The sequence below is a fragment of the Styela clava genome, chromosome 11 (genome assembly GCF_964204865.1).
Source record: "Styela clava chromosome 11, kaStyClav1.hap1.2, whole genome shotgun sequence".
Lineage (NCBI taxonomy): Eukaryota > Metazoa > Chordata > Ascidiacea > Stolidobranchia > Styelidae > Styela > Styela clava.
Genome location: NC_135260.1, coordinates 798,151 through 821,189, shown reverse-complemented (window position 1 = coordinate 821,189; position 23,039 = coordinate 798,151). Strand labels below are relative to the sequence as shown.

Genomic DNA, 23,039 nt, shown 5'->3' with positions numbered 1-23,039 from the left:
AATTAGTGTAGGAATAGCTATCCTATCCTAATAGCTGTGATAGACTAGGCTAAAATTATTTACCGGTACTTTTAAAAAACAGATTGTTGTATGCAATGAATCATATTGATGGTTTGACACACATACCCCATTTTACAGGCGCAAACTCGCAAAAGCACTCTTGAAATAGCCCCGAAAATTTTGCAATGGTAAAGTATGAGAATTATTTTTCCGGGGTCAAAGGTGGGGGAAAGGTTCATGGTAACCGGACGAGAGGCCGTGGTTCGCCATATGGATAGGCCGTCTTATCGGCTTTCCTCTCCCCCGGGATAAATATGTAAATCCTATCCTAAATCCTAACTGTCTCATCGACTTTCCTCTCCCCCGGGATAAATATGTAAATCCTATCTTATGTTTGAAAGAGCAACCGGATTTCATAGTACGATTTCGCCACTAGCTGTCGCTCGTTGCTTAGCGACTGCGTGCTGATTGGCGGTTCCGATATTTAACAGCAATGCCTAAATAAATTTGAGCAATTAATTTGAAGCCATAAAAAAGGTAGGCATGGTTTTATTAAGTTCAATTCTGAGATTAGCAATCGATGTTGAAATTTAAACGTAACTTACTGACTTATGTGAACTTGGATTTAACAAGTCGTCAAATTGACCACGTTCAGACGTTCTCACCGCTAACCATCAGACGATACATACCGGTACCGTACCGTACGGTAACTCCAGAACTCTGTCTGTCTGTACGCGTACGGTACCTACTTTCAAATAACTTCGGTACCGGTACCAGTAGAATACCATTCTCGGGCGGATTACAGAGTACGGTAATACAGGAATGGAAGCCACAGAACATTGATCTAGTAGATCCGTTATTCAGTTATTGGGTTACAAACATTGCAGCATTGGTAGACTTAATTGAAAAAGCTGTGAGGCAAAGATTGTTCAAATTAATTGATTTCCCCCAACTGTTCAATCGAACCACATAAGACAATATATGAGTGAAATAAAACGGCCTCTCGATGGTTACCAGTCTGACAGGCCATGTAGTTAGCCAGTTATTTATTTCAGATGCATTGATAAATTATCAATGATAATGATGTTGGAGGAAGTCACACATACAGACATAAGCGCCCAGTGTTCTCATGAATCACCCTACTGCGACGAGGAGTCCAGCCATTCTCTGGCACAAAATTATCCTCCACAAAATTTGAATCTGTGAACCTTCGCAAGGCAGCAAGGTAAGGTGGCAAGGGAGTTCCCAATGCTTAGCATGACGCCCCAGACTGTCGAGGTATGGCGGTGCAGCAGTGTGGAGGGATGGGCAGTTTAGAAAACTGAATCTGAAGGATTCGATGACAGGGTCCAGTTTAAGCCTTTTCAACGTCAATTTTTTGTATTTCCTGTCTCTAGCTCTCTAATTTATTAATCAGTGATTGGGGTTTTCTCTCATGCCAAAATCTCTCTGATAGAATATACTAGAATAGTAAATTATTCTATATTGCCTATCTCTAGTCAGCTAGTAGAACATTTACGTGTGCCAGTTTTAACATGCTTGTACTTGTAATTATGTGCGAAAGGATTACTAGTCTCATCATCGCCATAGAGCATTTTATGTACGGTACCTTTTTTGTGAATGATTAGAATATTCTAATTCTCAATTTGACCAGATTTGAAACATTCATTTATAACATAAACTCTAAAGACATTATTTACGATGTGATGAGGCCGTTGCGTACCGGCCTGTTACATTGAGGCTATGGAAAAATATGACAATCTAGGAATGGTGGGCGAGGGATCGTATGGGATGGTCATGAAATGCAAACACAAAGAAACAGGACAAGTTGTTGCGATCAAAAAGTTTCTCGAGAGTGAGGACGATAAAATGGTGAAGAAAATTGCAATGAGAGAGGTCAGGATGCTCAGGGTAAGTTAATAACATTTTTTAGATACTCCCGTCGTATGTGAACCATGTTAGGGTTGGGGCATGATTTTTTTCCAATTTTCCTTATTTTAGTTCTATTACGAGTTACGGGGACTGTCTGTGTTAGACAAGTGAATATAACCCCTGCCGATATGTTTCAGTCCATATACGCAACTTGATGTAAAATAGCAAACAAAATTAGTTACCTCCATATTGGTACATACACTTCTGGATCGTTGTGCCTTCTCACTGAAGGATCTGTTTAAGCATTTACGGATACGTAGTTATACAAGATTAGATTACAACAAGGAAAAGTTTCAAAATTGGGTCAGGTGTAGTTTAGTACCACATGTACTTCTAGTTTGCTTGACTCAACAATTTTTGCAAATGTCATTCCCTCATTCTTAACTCCCACCTGACTACGTCGTCCAAAAATTATGTTTTTACGATGTCAAGATCACGTCATAGAGCTTGCCAAAGTATAGCTACAATTGCCCGAAATGGCATCTGCGACGACGATAACGAAGTCACTAACGCCAGCGATCTCTCTCCTCTCTCATACCGGGATAGTTGCGATAAGAGCAATAGCTTGTTCAACTCCGGGTGATAGTTTGTCCGTATACCTTCCGTCCGTCACTGTGACAATGTAGTGATGTAATTTTGGGATGGCGTAGTCAGGTGGGGATTAAGAATGACATATGCAAAAATTGCTGAATCAGGCCACAGCTATAATGAGCATGGCTCCACCTCCCCAGCCCTGCTTACAACCTGGTGATTGCTCTAGTTCTGACATGCGCAAACTACAGCCAGCGGGCCAAATCTGTCCCATGGAGTAATTTAATTTGGCCCGCCCTATGCTGTCACAACCAAACTAAATCCAAATTTTAATGTTTCAGCTAAAAATAAGCTCAAGAAATTTGTTGAGATTGCAATTAAATTTAGTTTTGGCACGGGGCTTATCGCTTTCCACTTTTGCTTTTGTTACTGTAAATTTTGTTCATAACATGAAACTTTTTACATTACACTTACATGGCTCATCAGTCTAGATGGGCAAAATTTTCGCTCTTGGTCAAAAAACCTTGCCTACCCGTGCTCTAGTGGGTGGATCATACTGCAATTTTTTTAGAAACTTCGTCATGAGAACCTTGTCAACCTCATTGAAGTATTTCGACGTCGTAAACGACTTTATCTCGTCTTTGAATTTGTCGACCACACCGTTCTCGATGATCTGGAAAAATATCCAAACGGACTCAGTGAAATGACAGTGCGAAAGATTCTTTGGCAAGTCTTACGAGGAGTTGAATTCTGCCACAGCCATAATGTAAGTTTATGATATGACATATTTCACTGTGAACAAGTTTTGAGTTGATGATTGGGTATTTATTTATTGTGTTCATCTAGTTCTGAAGCATACATTAATTTTAGTACTCCCTAAGTATGTGTACCCAGTGAATATGCCCATAAGCTCCCGTCCCTTCACACAACTTGATGTAAAATAGGAAAACAAAATTAGTCACTTACATATTGGTACACATACTTCTGGAGCGCCGTATTTTTTTATATTTAACAGGACTCCTTTTTGCTGTAGGTTAGTTCACATAACCGCTGGTCAGTTGTAAATTTCTTCACCATCAAGTCCAGGCCTCTGAAACAAATAACTGCCAACTGATCCCATATCCTACATGGACTGTTGACCGGACAAGAGCACTCTGTTCGCCATATTATTGAGTCGCCTTATCATTTTCCTCTCTTCGAATAAATATGAAATTTTGTATTTTGATTTTTACCTCTTTGTTTCAGATTATTCATCGGGACATAAAACCAGAAAACATTCTAAACTCACGGGGAGGAGTAATAAAAATATGTGATTTTGGATTTGCTCGTTCTTTGGCAGCACATGGCGAAATTTATACGGATTACGTCGCCACCAGATGGTATCGTGCACCAGAGTTATTAGTGGGGGATACAAAATATGGGAGGTAGGTGATTTTTTTAATATGTGGGGGGAAGAAACAATTTTCAGGGGGGGGGGGATTTTTTTTATAAATATTACAAGGTCAAGGTCAGATTAATGATGAGTCACTACCTGCCTATGAATTGAATTGTCGACTCCTTATTTTCTTCAGTAGTTAGGGATGGAGATGACAGGGTGAGGGTTTAGAAATAGCAAGGTTTCATATGTCATGCCAATTTGGAATATGTGGCTGTTTTTCTGACTATTGATTTGAACTGCGTCTTGTGTCAATAACTCAAGTGTAATGCACCGATATAATTCTATGTGAGAGGTACTCTCTCTTCAGTTGTTGCATGTGAATTTGCTCAGAGAACAGAGATATTTTTGATTCAGTGCATCAGTGCTTATGGTACTCCTCCATAATTCTATTTAATTTGATTGAGTCTTTCTGTAGTAGCTTTTACTTTGAACAGGCCTCGGTACTACTGTACTGGAGGTAAACTTGAAATTTGGGAGATTTGGGAGGTCAGTTTAATAAGGTAGTTGTTTCATGGCCATATTGACTTGAACTGTTTTAGAATTTATTTGAGTGTATCACACAACCATACTCCCATATGAATAGGGTTTACATATTGCTCTCGGGGAAGAGGAAAGTTGATAAGATGGGTAATGGTATGGCGAACCACGGCCTCTCGTCTCGGTTGGTGGAGGAAGCCGCAACCGACCAGCGATTACGTAAACCACCCTACGGCCCTACCTTGTGGTTTCAGTAACTTTTGATATTTCATTGGTGGCCTGTAACTTTGCTCAGAGATGAGGGTCTTCTTTGTTTAGGAGTTAGTTCATGTTACGTTGCTTTTGGCAAATTTTCAGAAAAATTAATAGACAGTAAAACAATTATTAAAGCACTAAATTGGCTGGGAATCTAAGAGTAATAATTTTGTGCGAAAGTAGTGCTGGACCTGTTATGGGATGGGTCATGCAACATGAACAGTTTCGGCTCCCTCTACTATGAAATCCATTCACAGGATCTTATTTGTGGCAAACTAATCTCAATATCTCACTTAGATACGCTGTCTTATCAATAAAACTCCATTGATTACAAGTCGATTCTGGGATACTGTTCTAATTTAGTTTCATTGATTGATTGGTGACGCTGCTCGATAACCATTACCGGTTTTGCATAATAAATAGATATCAAAATCAGATAAATTTGTTATCTTATCTTCAAAACCTTATTGATTACTGATACACGGGGCTATTGATATCTGGGCAATTGACTGCCTTATCAGTGAGATGATGATTGGCGATCTATTGTTTTCAGGAAAGCCAGATATTGATCAGATATATCAGTATTAGCTAAATTCCTTATCTTATCAATATAAATCCATTGATTACTAATATACAGGGCTATTGATATCTGGGCGATTGGCTGCCTTATTGGCGAAATGATGATTGGCGATCCATTGTTCCCAGGAAAGTCAGATATTGATCAGATATACAGGGTAACGAGGTGTCTAGGTGAGTGTGAGCAGTTAGTTCGTGAGCAGGAAGTGTCAGTCGTTAATTTATATAAATAACAGTCAAGTTACTGAAAGAATTTTTTGGGCTTTATGTTTTGCAATTTTTTTTTCTATGTTGCCTTTTGCTTATCACTTCAGTTTTTATTTTGAATTCATCTTATTTATCTTTATCTGCATTTTTTTTGTTTTTAAATGAAATCAAATTTATCCATTTCTTGAGCTGAAATCCTTTTTCTTGATTTTTCTTTGCTTCTTTGTTCCTATATTTGTTTTAATTTTCTTAAAGTAAAGCCTTGACACCTTATCTAAGAATTTAAAGTTGGTGTGACTTCTGACAAGTTAAAAGCTATATAGAGGTGTAACGTACAGTACAAGATGCTGTGATGAGTGTTAGGAGATAATATATTTGCTGGAGTTGCCAGTGAGTTATTTGGCATGGAATGAAATATATCCATCACTCAGTTTCCATTTTGGACTTTGGTGCATACATCTTATACATATATATTGCCGCATAAAAGCCAACCCTTGAAAATGGCCCTGAAGCGGTGAATTTATAAAAATTTGCATTTTAGCTGACCCTACAAACCATAACACGTCGTACAAGTTGTAGCTGTTGGAATTAAGTTATCATACGGTCATTTCGTTTTGAGTGTAATCAGAGTTATATGCGTATAGTACGACCCCTGGTTTAGCAACTTTTTTTTAAGTTTTAAACTTGGCTTATATGCGAGGATATACGCACTTCCACGGGCCTGGGCCTATACTGCATTCAAAGGCTTATATTTCTTCTTTAAACCACACATTTACTTTTTCTTCACTGTCTGAACAAGACTCCGTATAAGAAGCCTTTGCTGGTAAAGATTCCTAGACAGTATGGCAGTATGCTTGACCTATTTTTGATTGTTTATTTGTGCCGGTGATGTAGCCCCATTAGCCCCCGGCCTGATCCGACACATAATAGTGGAGTTTTAGAAAGAATGTCTCTATTCAGCTTTTAAATGAATGTGGTCAGTTTATTTTTTTATGAATTTTTGTAATTTTTTTTAGTGTCAATTATCTATAGGATGGATTACATTCTGATTCATTCAGTAGGCCTACATGTTTTTTATCAATTTTTGCGGATTTTGTTACTTTTTCTTTTGTATTATTTTGTTTTGGTTACTCGCCAAATGCGACCATAAGAAAATATTGTGCGACTAGGGGGAAAGTGACAATTTTGCAGGGGATGCGGACTGCGAAACGAGTTTTCAATCTAGTTTAATCTGGCATGTGTGAGTAATTCCACTCCGTTTGCGTAGCAAAGCCTATACCCTAGTCCAATTTATTGTCTATGCATATAGCGTTACAAGGCCCTAACAGCTAGCTTTTGCGAAGCGAACACCGCATGTCATTAGATCAATAACCAAAATTTTTGTGCTTGCAACTATTAGAAAGCCTAAGTTAAAAGGTGTGGCCCACGGTTTCACCCAGTTATTTGTATCTGACCCTCTTGTAAAAAAGTTTGCACCCCTGACCTAAACAATTGAATTCTTGCACTTCATTGGGTAAGCCTGCATTAACCTTTCTCCTATAATTAGAAGAATAATTTTGTTCGACACAGGCCTGTAGATCTCTGGGCTGTTGGATGTCTGATTGCAGAAATGCTGACCGGGGATCCAATATTTCCCGGGGATTCAGATATTGATCAACTATATCATATTGTTAAGTGCTTTGGTAAGATTGCGCAATAATAGATGTGGGTTGCGCAATAATTGGTGTGGATTGTGCAACAATCGGTGTGAATTGCGTAATAATTGGTGTGGATTGTGCAATAATTGGTGTGTATTATGCAATATTTGACATGCATTACGCAATAATTAGTTTAAAGTTAGTTGAATGATGATTTAACCTTAAATAAAAGCTCACATAATATTCTGGCTACTATGGTAATTTTTGTTTTGAATTGCGCAATAGTAGTCATTGATTGTGTAATAACTGTGTAATAGTTTTTCTAAATATTAACCTAACATCATCAACATTAGTGATAACTTCGCGTTTATGATTGCAGTTTTATGGTGCTGTATATTAACAGAATCCTACTGTATTTAATCGAACTAGTTTTTGTGTTTCGATAACTGAATTTGAATAAAATTTTTGATGAATTATAATTGATTACCGGTACGTATATTGTGCTATCTGATTAACTGAGGTCCAGATGCCTGTTCAGAAAGAACTTAGAATAAATGCAAGACCATTTTAATACATGGATATATATGAATAGACAGAAGGTTAATTAGTTAGGAATTGGGATGGATATATATGGCACCAATCGCTATTTAAATGGCCTCCGTTATACAGGGCTATTGGGCTGCCATATAGACAACTTTTTACAATGGCCTGGAGCCCTATTTGAGGAGAACTCCGACTTAGTTAAAATTAATACAACACTATGGTAATTCTAGTATTTTATCGTGGTTCAGAATCTTATTCAGATAGGAGTTGAGTAGTGAAGAATTATCTAACGCTCAAAATTTGGCAAATTTTAAAATCATCCTAGTGCAGTGCCCTATACAGAGATACTCTGAAAGTGATTGAAGTTAAGTGACTAAATGAATTGTAACACTTCATCAAAGTTTCAGCAATTCTAATATTCCGCATTCGTACAGTGACTTATTTAGGGAGAAATTTGGGTACTTTCGAAGTATGTGTTAGGATTAAGCCAGGTTAGGGTTAAGTCATTATTTTATTCCGATTTGCCTTATTTTAGTTCTATTACGACTACGAGTTCAGGGACTGTTTGTGTTAGCCAAGTGAATACCCCGAACTGTGATGATAGGTTTTAGTCCCTTTACACAACTTGATGTAAAGTAGGCGAACAAAATTAGTTACCTCCACACCCATACTTCTGGAGCGCCGAAATTTGAATAGTATTACATTGTCCAAAGCAGTTTGACAATTTTTATTAAATTGTTATTGGGGACAAACCTCATTCGGAGAGAACCACAAATAGAATTGAAATCAAGTCACTAAATGAATCTCAGTACTTCGGCAAAGTTTTTAATCCTTTGTTATAAAATTACTATTGTCAATTACGCTTTCATGTTTTTCTCTTCGTAACACGCTCCATAGGAAAGGTCGCTGTAACCCGACCCCTTGGCTATTCAACATTCGCATCCTCCAAGCGTAGTGATTGGTAATTGTTTTGAAACAAGTGACAATATTGAGGTGATACTACGCACAGTGATAGCTGAATTTTTTTAAGAAATTTTTCTGTATGAGGTCTTTGCTTAACATGGTTCTTGGAAATTTTGCTGCATAGGAAAAATCGCCTTATTTAAAAAAGATTCGTTATTTGAGAGCATACCGTTTTATCACCGCAACTGCTTTATCACAAATACTTGTTTTACAGCAAAATGCTCTTGCGATTTTTCCTATGCGGCAAGATTTCCTACGGGGAATTTTCCAGACATGGCTTAACATCATTGTGAACAAGGCCATGCACGATTATTCACTGACATTCAAGAAACTGCTATTCTTAGAGCAGGACCATAATCTTATTGCCAAATTATTATAATATATTCTGGGCATGGGTTCTAATCTGACATATAATTATAACTTGCAATAACAGCATATTACATTTCGCGTTTTTTCACACAAAATGAATATAATATGATGGTATTTCCAATGTAGCCAGTCATACTTTTTTCTATCAATGTTAATTTTAAGAGACTTAATCATCTCAGAATTTTTTTTACGCCTACTTGCTCATTTTCCACAAGTTTGTACAAGCTGAACTATTCTGAATAAATTCTCGAATATATTCTTCAAATATGAAATATCGGATATAAACTAAATTGGGCCATGTGGGTGGGTTGGCAGGGTGGTTAAAGCCTCGAATCTGACTGAAGTTATTCATTGACTCATTTGTTCCGGGGGGTTAAAGCGTTATACTTGAATTTTTTTTTGTCTCTCGTGTTCTGCAGCATTTTAAAATTGTTAGCAGTTTGTGGAAACCTATTTTGACGTCATATTTTCATCAAATAACAAAGCTTTTTATTATTCATCAAATCTCAAATGTTGTCCAGATCCGCCCATTCCTTTGTCATAGTAACATGATAGCCCCTGTTATTTGCCTCACCATCACATTGTTGGTAGGGATATCTGAATGGTTTAGTGGCCTAGGATTAATTTTACTTTCAAATCGAACCATTTTACAGGATTTTTGCTCTGAACAAGACTATGTATAAGCACTAACTGTCGTGTAAGGAGTTGCGGTACTATAATTTGGAAGAGCAGTAGTCATAATGACTTTGCCTTTCCCAGCGGTTCCCGAAGGGAGCGTCGCTGCGATTTGCTGAGTGCGCCCCCTAAAATTACAGAGCTGTATTACACACAACTATTATATGATTGAATATTTGGAAAGCTGTGTCCATAGCAGCAGCCGCACACCTCTCATTAAATAATTGTGGGTAAATGTTATGTTGTTTTGCGCATTTACAAACTGTGAAAGGCATAAAGTACACATTATCGATCACAAAATTTAGTTTTATTCAAATGCAGCATTTTCTTCGTGTAGGCGCGCCATGAATTTTTTCCCCTCGTAATTTGGCGAACGAACAAAACGTTTGGAACCCACTGGCCTATCCTATTCAATTACATACTAGGCAATTTTTCCGACTGATTTTTTGTTCCAAATTGATTCGTTTCCCTGAGGGGGGGGAGTACCTGTTATTCGCGACATTATTACATTGTATGTTGTTATATCTGATTACTTTAGTGCTCACTCGTATACCACTCTGATTAGTTAACTAGTCTGGCCACATATAGCCCGCAATGTCTCGGTGGTTACTCACAACTCGCCTATTACTTGTATATCTGATGGCATGTGACTTTGTTTCAAGCAAAATTGCTTGAAAACTCAATGAGTTCTTGACTTTTTTGTTTGCTGTGTTGCTGGATTTGTTCTGTTTAACTTTGTATTTTTATTAATTTAGTTTGGGTTTTATTTGTGTTTATAGCAAATTTGCATGAAAAGGATGACGTTTTGAATATACAGTGATATCTCGGTAATCGAACGACACGACACTCAAAAAAATAATTGAGTCAAAAATGCTACAGTGTTCAAGCATAAACTAGGAGCTTGAACACTCGAACAGATCGCGCGGCCGAGTGAGTATCTACCATTTCAATGTTTGAATAATATTTTGTGTATTTTGGAATGCGTGAGAACATATCAGAATAATTCACCATTGTTTCTCATGGCAAAAAAACCTCGACACTCAAACAACACGGTAGTTTCACGAACACCAATCCCGAACGAATTGTGTTTAACTATCGAGATATCAATGTATTTGTTTTTGCAAGTCTTTTCAAATGTACTAAACCTGTAGAACTGAGTTGTTACTCGCAATCGTAGCCCCCAGTATTCGAGGGGGATTGTTTGCGTAAATATAACCTAATAGGAGTTTTGGGAATTTTCCACTAAGTTGCTGCCAAAACTTTGAGTTTTGGTTCATTCAACGGTTTTTTATTTATTTGGTTTGTGCCTTATTTGTGTTAGCTAACCTATATTTTAAGATTGGGACACTGTAGTTATCAAAATAAGTCTTGATATTTGCAGCTACAGCTAGTAAATCTTAAGCAAGTTGAATGCCTTTGTATGCCACTTGTTCTCAAATTGAAAACAATTTTTTACATTTGCATCTAGATATTTACCGAAATTTCAATATCTTTGTGTTCCCCACACCAGGAGTGGTAATTGGGCAATTCATTGTTTCAAAATTTTTTTAATTCCTTTTACTAGCCCACTGGTTCTCAACCAGTGAGCCATGGCCATAGAAAAATTTTGAGGTTGGCTACAGAATTAATGAAAATTGTTAGTTTTATTTATGTCACAAATCACGATAGGTATTTTTGATTGTAGCAGCAATCATGCTGTTGTAGCTGATGCTGTTTCCTGCTACTGAGAGATAATTTTCATTCTAATTATGAATGTTTAAGTGTCCATTTTCACAGTAAGACCTTGATTTCTCTCGTAGGTAACCCCTTGCAATAAAAAGGTAATGGGCCACAAGAATTTTTGGGCAACAAAAATGGGCCACGAAAGAAAAAAGGTTGAGAACCACTGCACTAGCCTATGAAAACTGGTTAGCTGTCTCTATACCTGACTTGCACTAATAATCAGACCAGATGTCTGTCTTTCTTTGCTCTCCAGATTTGGATTACCGGTAATCCTTTTTCATGTTTTTTTTTCTCCCAAATCAAATAAAAAATTTCCCAATCCAAATATTTTAAAAATCTGTGTGTAGGTAACTTGTCTCCGCGACATCGAGAAATATTCCAGCGCAACCCACTATTCGCTGGAATGCGTCTTCCAGAGGTCAAAGAGGTCGAACCACTGGAGAAAAAATTTCCGAGGTTTTCATCGGAGATTATCGATGTTATGAAGGTATGGGATGAATTTTATTAAAAATTATTATGTACACATATTTTCAACATGCTTTTTTAAATAAAACATACTTTTGCCTTACTATCTGTTATTGGTAGCTTATTGTTAGCTAGTTATTTTTAAGCTGAGAACGAGACTTGACACATTCTAAGTAGGGGGTGTGGCTTAAAAAGTTTGAGAACCACTTCGCCATACAAAAGCGAGAAAAACTCTTTTTGAGTTTCCGATGAAATAACTTCGACTCGGTCTCCAATATCAATAAAAACTCAAACTGACAGCTCTTTGCAACATAATGAGCCATCCTATTAACTTTTCTCTCTCAGATATAAAATAACATTCTTTTTTTAACAGCAATGTCTTCGTCTTGATCCAAACGATCGGCCATCTTCATCTTCACTTCTGCGACATGAATTTTTCAGGAAAGATAATTTTGAAGAGAAGGTCTGTTTGAAATTTATTTCTAACATAATATTTCAGATAGTATTTAGATTAGCGAATTCGGTTTTGGCCATTCCGTATTTAAATTATTCCACCTCGCTGCAACTGAAGCTGAAACTCATACATGAGGTGTCACTGACTGAACATTTTTGCGTTCCTACACCAAATGCTATTAATCATCATATATTCAATTTACCTGGGTGTAATGCGTCACCTTCATTCATAATTGCCCATAACTTTGCTCAAAAATGAGTCTACTTTGCTCATAAGTGAGTGCCTGTCTTTGTCCAGAGATGAGTCACCTCCACCTATGAGTGAGTGCCGATAACTTTGCTCAGAGATGAGTCTCCTTTACTTCTGAGTGAGTGCTTGTAACTTTGCTCAGAGATGAGTCTCCTTTACTTCTAAGTGAGTGCCTGTAACTTTGCTCAGAGATGAGTCTCCTTTACTTCTGAGTGAGTGCCTGTAACTTTGCTCAGAGATGAGTCTCCTTTACTTCTAAGTGAGTGCCTGTAACTTTGCTCAGAGATGAGTCTCCTTTACTTCTGAGTGAGTGCCTGTAACTTTGCTCAGAGATGAGTCTCCTTTACTTCTGAGTGAGTGCTTGTAACTTTGCTCAGAGATGAGTCTCCTTTACTTCTGAGTGAGTGCCTGTAACTTTGCTCAGAGATGAGTCTCCTTTACTTCTGAGTGAGTGCTTGTAACTTTGCTCAGAGATGAGTCTCCTTTACTTCTAAGTGAGTGCCTGTAACTTTGCTCAGAGATGAGTCTCCTTTACTTCTGAGTGAGTGCCTGTAACTTTGCTCAGAGATGAGTCTCCTTTACTTCTGAGTGAGTGCCTGTAACTTTGCTCAGAGATGAGTCTCCTTTACTTCTGAGTGAGTGCTTGTAACTTTGCTCAGAGATGAGTCTCCTTTACTTCTAAGTGAGTGCCTGTAACTTTGCTCAGAGATGAGTCTCCTTTACTTCTGAGTGAGTGCCTGTAACTTTGCTCAGAGATGAGTCTCCTTTACTTCTGAGTGAGTGCTTGTAACTTTGCTCAGAGATGAGTCTCCTTTACTTCTGAGTGAGTGCCTTTAACTTTGCTCAGAGATGAGTCTCCTTTACTTCTGAGTGAGTGCTTGTAACTTTGCTCAGAGATGAGTCTCCTTTACTTCTGAGTGAGTGCCTGTAACTTTGCTCAGAGATGAGTCTCCTTTACTTCTGAGTGAGTGCCTGTAACTTTGCTCAGAGATGAGTCTCCTTTACTTCTGAGTGAGTGCTTGTAACTTTGCTCAGAGATGAGTCTCCTTTACTTCTGAGTGAGTGCCTGTAACTTTGCTCAGAGATGAGTCTCCTTTACTTCTGAGTGAGTGCCGATAACTTTGCTCAGACATGAGTCTCCTTTACTTCTGAGTGAGTGCTTGTAACTTTGCTCAGAGATGAGTCTCCTTTACTTCTGAGTGAGTGCCTGTAACTTTGCTCAGAGATGAGTCTCCTTTACTTCTGAGTGGGTGCCTGTAAAGTTGCTCAGAGATGAGTCTCTTTTTCTTCTGAGTGAGTGCCCGTAACTTTGCTCAGAGATGAGTCTCCTTTACTTCTGAGTGGGTGCCTGTAAAGTTGCTCAGAGATGAGTCTCTTTTTCTTCTGAGTGAGTGCCCGTAACTTTGCTCAGAGATGAGTCTCCTTCACTTCTGAGTGAGTGCCCGTAACTTTGCTCAGAGATGAGTCACCTTTACTACTGAATGAGTGCATGTAAATTTGCTCAGAGATGAGTCACCTTTACTTCTGAGCGAGTGCCCGCAACTTTGCTCTTAATTGAGTCTTCTTTACTTCTGAGTGAGTGCCCGCATTGCACCACCATAATCCTATTCATCTTTCTAACAGCCTTGGCATGTAATTTTCTCTGAGATGAGTCTCATTTGTCTCTGAGTGAGTGAGCATGTCACCTTGTTTTGAGCCAACATTCTCTCAGAAAACAAAAAATTATTCAACCTCAAATCTTTTTTCAGGTCATTCCAGAAATCCGAGCAAGAATTCAGAAGGAACATCAACAAAACCAGATGGTTCGAAAGAATTTGGCTGAAAAGCAGCAGAAACAACAAGAATTAGCTGAAGAGAAAAGGAAAAAGAAAAAGGTGAGTTTTGTGTTTTGATGCTTTTTTTCGGTACTCGCGAAGTATGTGAATCAAGATGGCGGACACCGGGACGTAGTATGTGTACCAGGTTAGGCCATAATTCCAGGTATAAATACTACAGGAGTCACTTGACTAGTCCCCGAACTCGTAATAGAACTAAAAAAGGAAAATTGGAATCAAATTATGGCCTCAGGTACACATACTACGTTTCGGTGTCCGCCATCTTGGTTCACATACTTCGGGAGTACCTTTTTTCCAGTCCTTTCACTCGGAGCTGAGCTATGCACATGCAGCCACTGATATCTCACAATATACGGGGAGCTATGATCGAAACCTCGCCGATTTGGCATTGCCTAGCGAATATATTTCACACTGGTTGAAGAGGGGTGGGGGGGATTTCCTTTTTTTTTGGATTGCCGATTTGTCGAACTTTTTGTGAGTTCTGTGCCTGTATAAGTTTAGTCATTTACCAGAAGATTGTTGGGTTCCTTGCTCTCTCAGGTTGGTTTCTCCACCCTTTGTGTATGTTATGGCCTAATCCAGGGGTGTGCAACCTTGAATATAAAAGGGCCAGATACAAATAACTGGGTGAGTTCGAGGGCCGCACCTTTATTTACCATGAGCTTTCTAGTAGTTGCAGGCACACATATTTTTGTTATAGATCTTATGACGTGCGTTGTTCACTTCGAAGCTGTTGGGCATTGTAACGTCATAGATAATAAATTGGATTCAGGTATAGGCTTTGGAACGAAATCGGAGGGGAGTCACTCGCACATACTAAATTAAAAACTTGTTTCATGTCCCGCACACAATTTAAAATTTGCACTTCTCCGCGGGCCTAGCTTTTGCGAAAGTACTAAAGCATGTCATAAGATCAATAACCAAAATTTTTGTGCCTGCAACTTTTAGAAAGCTTATATTAAATAAAGGAGCTGCCCACGGTTTGTCTCAGTTATTCGTATCTGGCCCTCTTGTAGTAAAGGTTGCACACCCCTCCTTAGAGCAGGGTTTGCCAAACTGGGGTTCGCAGTAACTGTACAGGGGGTCCGCAATGATATGAAAAGAGTCTGATCGATATTTAATAATCGATTTCAATCACAAAGCCATTGATTGAATCTTTTTTGGTTGAGCGTTGCGGACGAATGTGTTGGAAAAGGCAGTTAAAATTTTATTGTCTTTTGCAACGACCTAGATGTGTGATGCAGCATTTTCAGCTCTTACCAATATGATGACAAAATACAGGTGATGACAACCTCATTCATCGCATTTATGTGATTTGCGTTGTTGTGTTGTAAATGAAACATTACCATGGATGGGGGTTCGTCAAAACTAAGATTCACAAATAGGGGTCCGCGGCCCAGAAAGTTTGGGAAACTCTGCCTTAGGGGACTGATTGCATTGTTTTAAAAACCCTGCAATAGAAAATCACAAATCATCTACAATGGACCTTTCCCCGACCTTTGACCCCCGAAAAATTCTTCCTATACTTTACCATTGCAAAATTTTTGGGGCTATTTTAAGAGTGCTTTTGCGAGTTGGCGCCTATAAAATGGGGTATGTGTTTCAAACCATCATTGTGAATCATCGCATACAACAATCTTTGTTTAAAAAGTACCGGTGAAGAATTTTAGACTAGGGTATCACAGCTATTTCTACACTAATTTTTTATTGCTGCAATTAAATTAAAACTCCTAGGAAGACAGAGTGATCATTGAATTATCTGATTTATATTCAAATTTTCAAAACACAACAAAAAATTAACGAATAGAGTTTAAAAACGCGAAAACGAGGTAATGTTTACGACCACGCTTGAAAATCTGTCTGAGTGAGAAAAGTTTCTGAGCGGATGCGAAAAGAGAGCATTGTTACGTCACTTTTTGCATCTTGCTGATTGGCCAATGTTACGAAGTAAAGAAGGAAGTCGATGCTCGGGGAAAGGTCCATTGTACATATACAACCACCCTAAACTTACATTATATTTATTACAAATACAGGAACAGCAGAACACTTCTGGGTCCAAGGATCAACCAGTTGCCACGCCTCCCAACAAACCACTTGCCACGCCTCCAAACAAGTCGTTACCTACCCCTCCTAATAACACAACGGGGAAACCCCAGAACCTAATTAATAAGGATTCGCCCAGAAATGCAATGGATAGCAAGAATATCCCGGTGAGTTTATTTTTTTGGTATTATTTTTGATTTGCCTCTGAAGAAGGCTACATGCAGCCACTGGTACGTAAGGCCACTATATTATGGAGCTATCTCTTCAATTCAGCATTGTCTGTCCAATTTATTAAATCCCGAATCAGTGACTCACAAACTGTGGCCGGCGGTAACGATTTAATATGGCCCGACAAACTTAATTGAAATAGGTCAACACCTAATGTTTTCACCTTCTTGTGTTCTAGATACCGCCAATTGTGACGTCATTATCACAGTTTAATCGCATGTTTATTCGTAACGATTCAATTATACCGGTATCCAGGGATGGCCAATACCGAATAGTTCACTATTTCGAATACATTCGAAATTATTTTTTTCGAATATGAAATTTCGAATACTTCGAAAATAAAATTCACTAATTGAAGCTTATCTAAATGTATGTAGGAATTTCCATACAATAAGCAATGGAATAACTGCTATCTACAAGTTACAACCTAGCTATATTACCAGGCATTTCATATTTGCAGATTATTGCAGTATATATTTTATATACCATGAGTCATGTTAACAGAATTAAATTAATACGACAATAGTGGTATCGATGATGGATTTGAATATTTGCGCAACACAAAATCACCCTAGTAAAACGCCCATACTTTTAAATACCAACCATTATCCAAATTATTTGTCGAAAAGCGGGATAAAGTATGAGGTATTTTTCCGACTTGTGACAATTTTTTCGTGAGTACAAAAATACGAATCAAAAATTAATTATATTTGGGAACTTTACCACACATTTTAAGTCCGCAGATCGCCGTTGTATGTTTGAGTAATAATACTTTTATTATTTCATAAATATGAAAATAGGAAGCAAAAACTATTTATAATCGGGTAGTTTACCACACATTGTAAGTCCACAGATCGCCTTGTATTTTGTAAATACGAAAATAGGAATCAAAAATTAATATTAATCGCGAGTTTGCCACACAATTTATGTCCACAGATTGCCGTGATATTGTGCCGAATATAATTAGTTTTGATTCTTATTTTCGTACTCACGAAAAATTGTCACAAGTCGGAAAAAGAATTTATATTTTATCCCGCTCTTGGGAACTAATTTGTATAATGGTTGCCATTGGTTTGTATTTAAAAGTATGGACTTTTTACTAGGATGATTTTGTGCTTCGCAAAATATTCGAATCCATGTCCGATAATACTACTTAAAATGCCTTACCGTGTTAATTTAATTCTATTATCATAACTCAAATGTTGGTAAATCGGGCAGTTTACCACACATTTGAAAGCCACAGATCGCCGTTGCATTTTAGAATTATTAGTTTTATTATTTTGTAAACACGAATCCGAAATTAATTATAATTGGGCAGTTTACCACGTATTTCATGTCCACAAATACCCGTTGTATTTGGCATTAATACTTACATTATTTTATCAATATAAAAATAGGAATCAATATTTAATAAAATCGGTCAGTTTACCACACATTTTATGTCCACAGATTGTCGATACAACCATGAGTTACGTTGAACAGAATTAAATTAATACGGCATGACATTTTAAATGCTGGTACCAGTCATGGATTGGATTATTTTGCGCTATAAAAAATCATCCTGGAAAGGATCGATACTTGTAACTATCGTTATCAGAATTATTTGCCAGTAATTATTTTCTAATAAATCGACTTGTTTTTCCAACTTGTGACAATTTATTGGATATCGTAACAATTACGGCTATAAATACCGTATTTCCCGGCTAATAAGTCCACATAGCAAGTAGGACGATGTCTATTTTTAGCACTCAAAAAAGGGTTTTTTCCATATAGGCCTCCAATAAGACGGGTAGAAAAATTCGCTAATAATTTTATATGTTTAGAACCAGATCATGTTAGTTTGGTAGAATAATACTCACAGAATTAACTATTTTTAACAATTGAGCGGTAAATTTAAGTTGTAAAGCGGCAATCATTTTGGACAACCTATTAACCCGAATGTTGAAATAATTTTGGAATGTGATAAGTACTACACTGTACGTCCACGGGTTATTTCACAGCTGTGTTTTCCTGTCCCTGTCGTGTTTTGCTGAATCGGCAAAACGAAAGGGTCACAAATCACTTTATCTTGGTGGCCTTGTTCCTCTTTATTAAAGTAAAGATAACCAGCCTGCGATTGAATATCATGATTGGCAGACCCTAGGACCCAAATATAAGGTTACACAAATCATGCTTGAGAAGACTCATGCGAATAATAAGCAGGCCACATAGAAATAACAGAAACATACTTTCTCAATTTTTCGACGTAATGGAAATGAATTTGTAAATTAAAAGCCTCGTACACGAATGTCGGCAATGTCCACCCACGCAAACGTGCAAATGTGTCGCAACACTATGCGACGTACGGTCGCACAGATTATAAACAATCAAAGTGCCTATTCTAATTCATCGTCATTACAATACGCGAGACAACGTAAAAATCCGTTTGAAGATTCCCGTAAAACGAAACACCACGTTTACGGCGAAAAGCGGCTACTATTCGGAATTATTCGAAAATCAGCTGAAAAGGTATTCGAATACTTTGATATTCGAATACATTCGAATATTCGATTCGTTTTGAACAACCCTGCGGCGGTATCTTAGTTATACATACCAGTACCGATATCGACCCCCTTGCATTTGCTCCCGTCTCCCGGCCTGTGAATATATTTCAGCTTGTGGTCAATTAACTTTGGGAACCACGGGTTTAGTAAATGAAGAGGTTCATATATTTTCAGATTAAAAAAGAAACAAATGTCGACCCTCCTCGTAAAGAGTCTCTCGCTGCGTTAAAACCTCAGCAAAGTAAAACACCACCTAGTGACGAAATCAGGAAGAAAAAAGAAAGCGAAAAGGTAAATCATAGAAATGATAGGAATTCTATACTTATCTAAGGGTAGAGATGGGAGACAATAAGATCAATTATTATTTACAAACAATTATACAATTACAATTATATTTTGTTTATCGATCTTATGACATGCGTTGTTCACTTCGCACAAGCTAGCTGTTAGGGCATTGTAACATCATAGGTATAGATCAGGGTGGTCCAAGGCTGTCGTTTCCGCGGGCCACAAATTTATTTTTTCATTGTTCGCGGGCCACAATAGTGCAATACAATGCAATACAAAACAAACGCTTCTATTGTGCAAACACATAGTTATCAGACATAGCCATCTCAGGCTATTAGAATCTGCATTTTATTTTTAGTTTTTTATGATGGCGTTATTGTTAGCATATATTCCCGACCAAAAAGTTAAAAAACCAGATAATAATTTAGACTGCCAAGCACATCATCCGAATTCGCTATTTATCTCGGCTAGCCATAACACTAGTCAATAAGGTGACATTAGTGATATAACAATATGTCAAAAGATTTTTCTGAATAACTTTATTACGAAACAACTTCAAAATGCGATTTATTGATTACTCTCCGTGAAGCGTTGGGCCACATGTGTCCCGCGGGCCTGGGTTTGGACCACCCTGGTATAGATAATAAATTGTACTCAGGTATAAGCTTCGCACCACAAAGGAATTGGAATTACTGGCATGGACCAGATCAAACTTATTTAAAAACTCGTTTTGCGGCCCACACACCAATCTATATTTACCTAAGCGTAGAGGGAAGGCAATAAGAAGACTTATTATATTACTATGCTTGTAGTAAATAATTGGTACTCTCCTAGTGTTTGTACCAGGTACGGCCTGTTAGCCAAATACGGCTCGTTTGGTAATTCAATCTGGCCCCCCTGATGCTGCCACAACCACACTAGAACCAAATTTCATGTTTGACCTAAAAAACTCAAGGAATTTGTTAAGATTGCGGCTAAATTTTGTTTTGGCACAAGACGTATTGTTTTCCACTTTTGTTATTGTAATACTGTGAATCTTGTTTATAAAATGTAACTTTTTACGTCACACTTACATGGCCTGCCAGTCTAGGTGAGCATAAATTTTGACCCCTGGTCCAAAAAGCTTGTCCACTTCTGGGTTAGGCCATAATTTTATTCCGATTTTCCTTGGGGGACTGTCTGTGTTAGCCAAGTGAATATACCCCCTGCCTATAGGTTTCAGTCTCTTTACACAACTCGATGTAAAATAGGTGAACAAAATTAGTTACCTCCATATTGGTACACCTACACAAACTTCGTAGCGTTGAATAATTTACGGAACACATTTTAAAATATACTCAATATTTACTCGTACCAATCATAGTAAATTCACAGAATTTTATATTTTTTTATGCATTGCAGAATGTTCGAAATAAACATCGTACTGCACATTTATAGTTACACACACCAAAATAGATTTGAATGTAAAATTTTGAATGCTGAACTCATATTTTCATAGGGTGATTTTCGAATCATTGCGGAATCAATATTTAAATATATTGATCATTTTTTATAGTCAAAATTTTGTCAAACGCAGAGTCGGGAGTTAATTATAAACTTTTTCTGACTCCGTCCACATCCCGATTGCAGATGTGTGGGCTTTGGTTCTTGATATACTACAGTCTTTTTTACAATTTTCTCATCAATCGTCCTATCTGCTGTCCTCTCTCCAAAGATTAAAACAATTTTTTAATCCTAGGAATAGTTGAAAAAATTTCAAATGAAAACAAAAATTTTTTTATCTCAGTAATGGTTGAAAAATTTCTGAAAATAATCACAATTATTTTTAACCTCTTTTGCAGGATCGAAAACTTCCAGCGACAATAAAGCAAGACAACACGGTGGTGACAGGTCCAGCCAAACCACAACAATCCAAGGACGATTTTTCCTCTCCACGAACCTTGATTCCGAAAATGACAAACGACTCCCTCACTCGTTCGTCACAGGACTCGTTAAAAAATTTGTTACAAGATTCCTCAAAAAGCCCGAAAAATACCTCCCCTGTTAAAGATAAAAGCCCCAGGGAGGGGGGAATTCCCGACCTAAATCACAAAGAGGATAAAAAACACGTCACAATTGCTAAAGATAATGTAGGTACACCGAAGAAAAATTTGACAAATAAAACACCCCCCCTTTCAAAATCTCCTACCCTCGTTAAAGAACCGAAACAGAGTATTTTGAAAAACCCTCAAACGGGAGCGAGGGCGAGTAAAGAAAACTTGACTTTTGAAGATTTGATCCCAAAGGGTTCGAACAAGGGGTCGCAAGATAAAAGGAGTAACATGAAGCCCGACCAAGATGCATATCTGACCTCTAGTGGTCCACTAACTAAATCTATTTCTGATACGACCGTTTTCCGAGACAAAAAGGGGGTAAAGAATGACAAACACAGTACGTCAACTCCCCCAACCCCCTCCGATTTAACCCTCCAAGTGAAACAAACAAAAACACAAAACGAAAAATCTCCAAAAGAAGCAAAACAGCAGAAATTACAAAAAGACTCAAATGCAGATAAAAAAGACAGACCCATGTCCTCAAAACAGGGTGGTGGGTACAAAATTCCTCCAATTCAGTCCCAAGGTCCCCCGATTCAGTCCACGAGGACAGGACATCTTGAAATGGAGTCTTCAGTCGATGCAGTGAAGCAATTTCCCTCACAAGGAATAAAGTAAGAATAAAATACTTATAATAATTCAGGTCATTTTCTATTCATTTGAAAAGGGAAAGTTGGTAATATTGCTCAATCATACATCGAACCGTGATCTTTCATTTTGGATATGGGAATGTTTAACCAGTTAATTGAATCGTGGCTCGGCAGTGTGGCGTATCGTGCTAAGCATTAGAAATACGCACGTCATCGAACTTTTTGATTACCCTGCATGGGTTTGTAGGTTAGAATCCCATACGGGGATGGTTATGTACGAGAGGATTGCTAGACTCATCGCCGCCGTATGGTGGTTCTGATATCCACTACATACATTCTCCACCATCAAGTCCATGCTTCCAAAACAAATAACTGGCTAACTAATTCCATACTCGACCAGACGAGAGGCCGTGTTTCACCATAAGATTAAGCCCTCTTATCGACTTTTCTCTCACTTGGGATAATTATGTAAATCCTATCTTTGTATTCGTGGATTAGCATAATAAGAATAGCTGAATAATAATAGCTGTTCCTTCTGAATGAGTGTGACTTTACACGAAGCATTTTGTGATACCTTTTTCTGATATAATATTGATTTTTCAAATCAATCCCATGGAAGAGGAAAGCTGATGATACGGCAAACCACAGCTCTCTTTTTGTTACCAGTCCTTGTTGTGTATGGGGTTAGTCAGTTAGCTTTTTGTTTCAGATGCATGGACATATGCTTGCTCAAATCATATGTTGTCAAAGTGCTTCATACAGAGCCCCAGGGCTCCGTGGGAGAATCCTAGGGGCTCCGCGGTGTATCGGTTACTCATTAAAATACTGACTTGGTTAATTTTGTAACTGTCCATATAAGCAATAACGACATTAATAAATTTAGACAACGGTACATAGGGGAAAGTGAAGAGGTATGGGCCACCAAA

General features: G+C 37.9%; 1 protein-coding gene across 2 annotated transcripts in view; it reads left to right on the top strand.

Annotated features, from left to right (window-relative positions):
* The first annotated feature begins 1,325 nt into the window (after positions 1-1,325).
* LOC120347737 (uncharacterized) overlaps positions 1,326-23,039 on the top strand; it is a 34,053-nt gene continuing 12,339 nt past the window's right edge. The window contains exons 1-10 of one of the 2 annotated variants that reach the window (XM_078117967.1): positions 1,326-1,911; positions 3,035-3,229; positions 3,709-3,887; positions 6,986-7,098; positions 11,673-11,812; positions 12,164-12,253; positions 14,242-14,367; positions 16,362-16,538; positions 19,317-19,433; positions 21,272-22,137. In XM_078117967.1, the coding sequence (XP_077974093.1) occupies positions 1,744-1,911; positions 3,035-3,229; positions 3,709-3,887; positions 6,986-7,098; positions 11,673-11,812; positions 12,164-12,253; positions 14,242-14,367; positions 16,362-16,538; positions 19,317-19,433; positions 21,272-22,137 (2,171 nt within the window). In that variant the 5' untranslated portion in view covers positions 1,326-1,743. Of the gene's footprint in view, positions 1,912-3,034; positions 3,230-3,708; positions 3,888-5,270; positions 5,384-6,985; positions 7,099-11,672; positions 11,813-12,163; positions 12,254-14,241; positions 14,368-16,361; positions 16,539-19,316; positions 19,434-21,271; positions 22,138-23,039 lie in introns of both variants that reach the window. The other variant, XM_078117966.1, reaches the window with a different exon arrangement.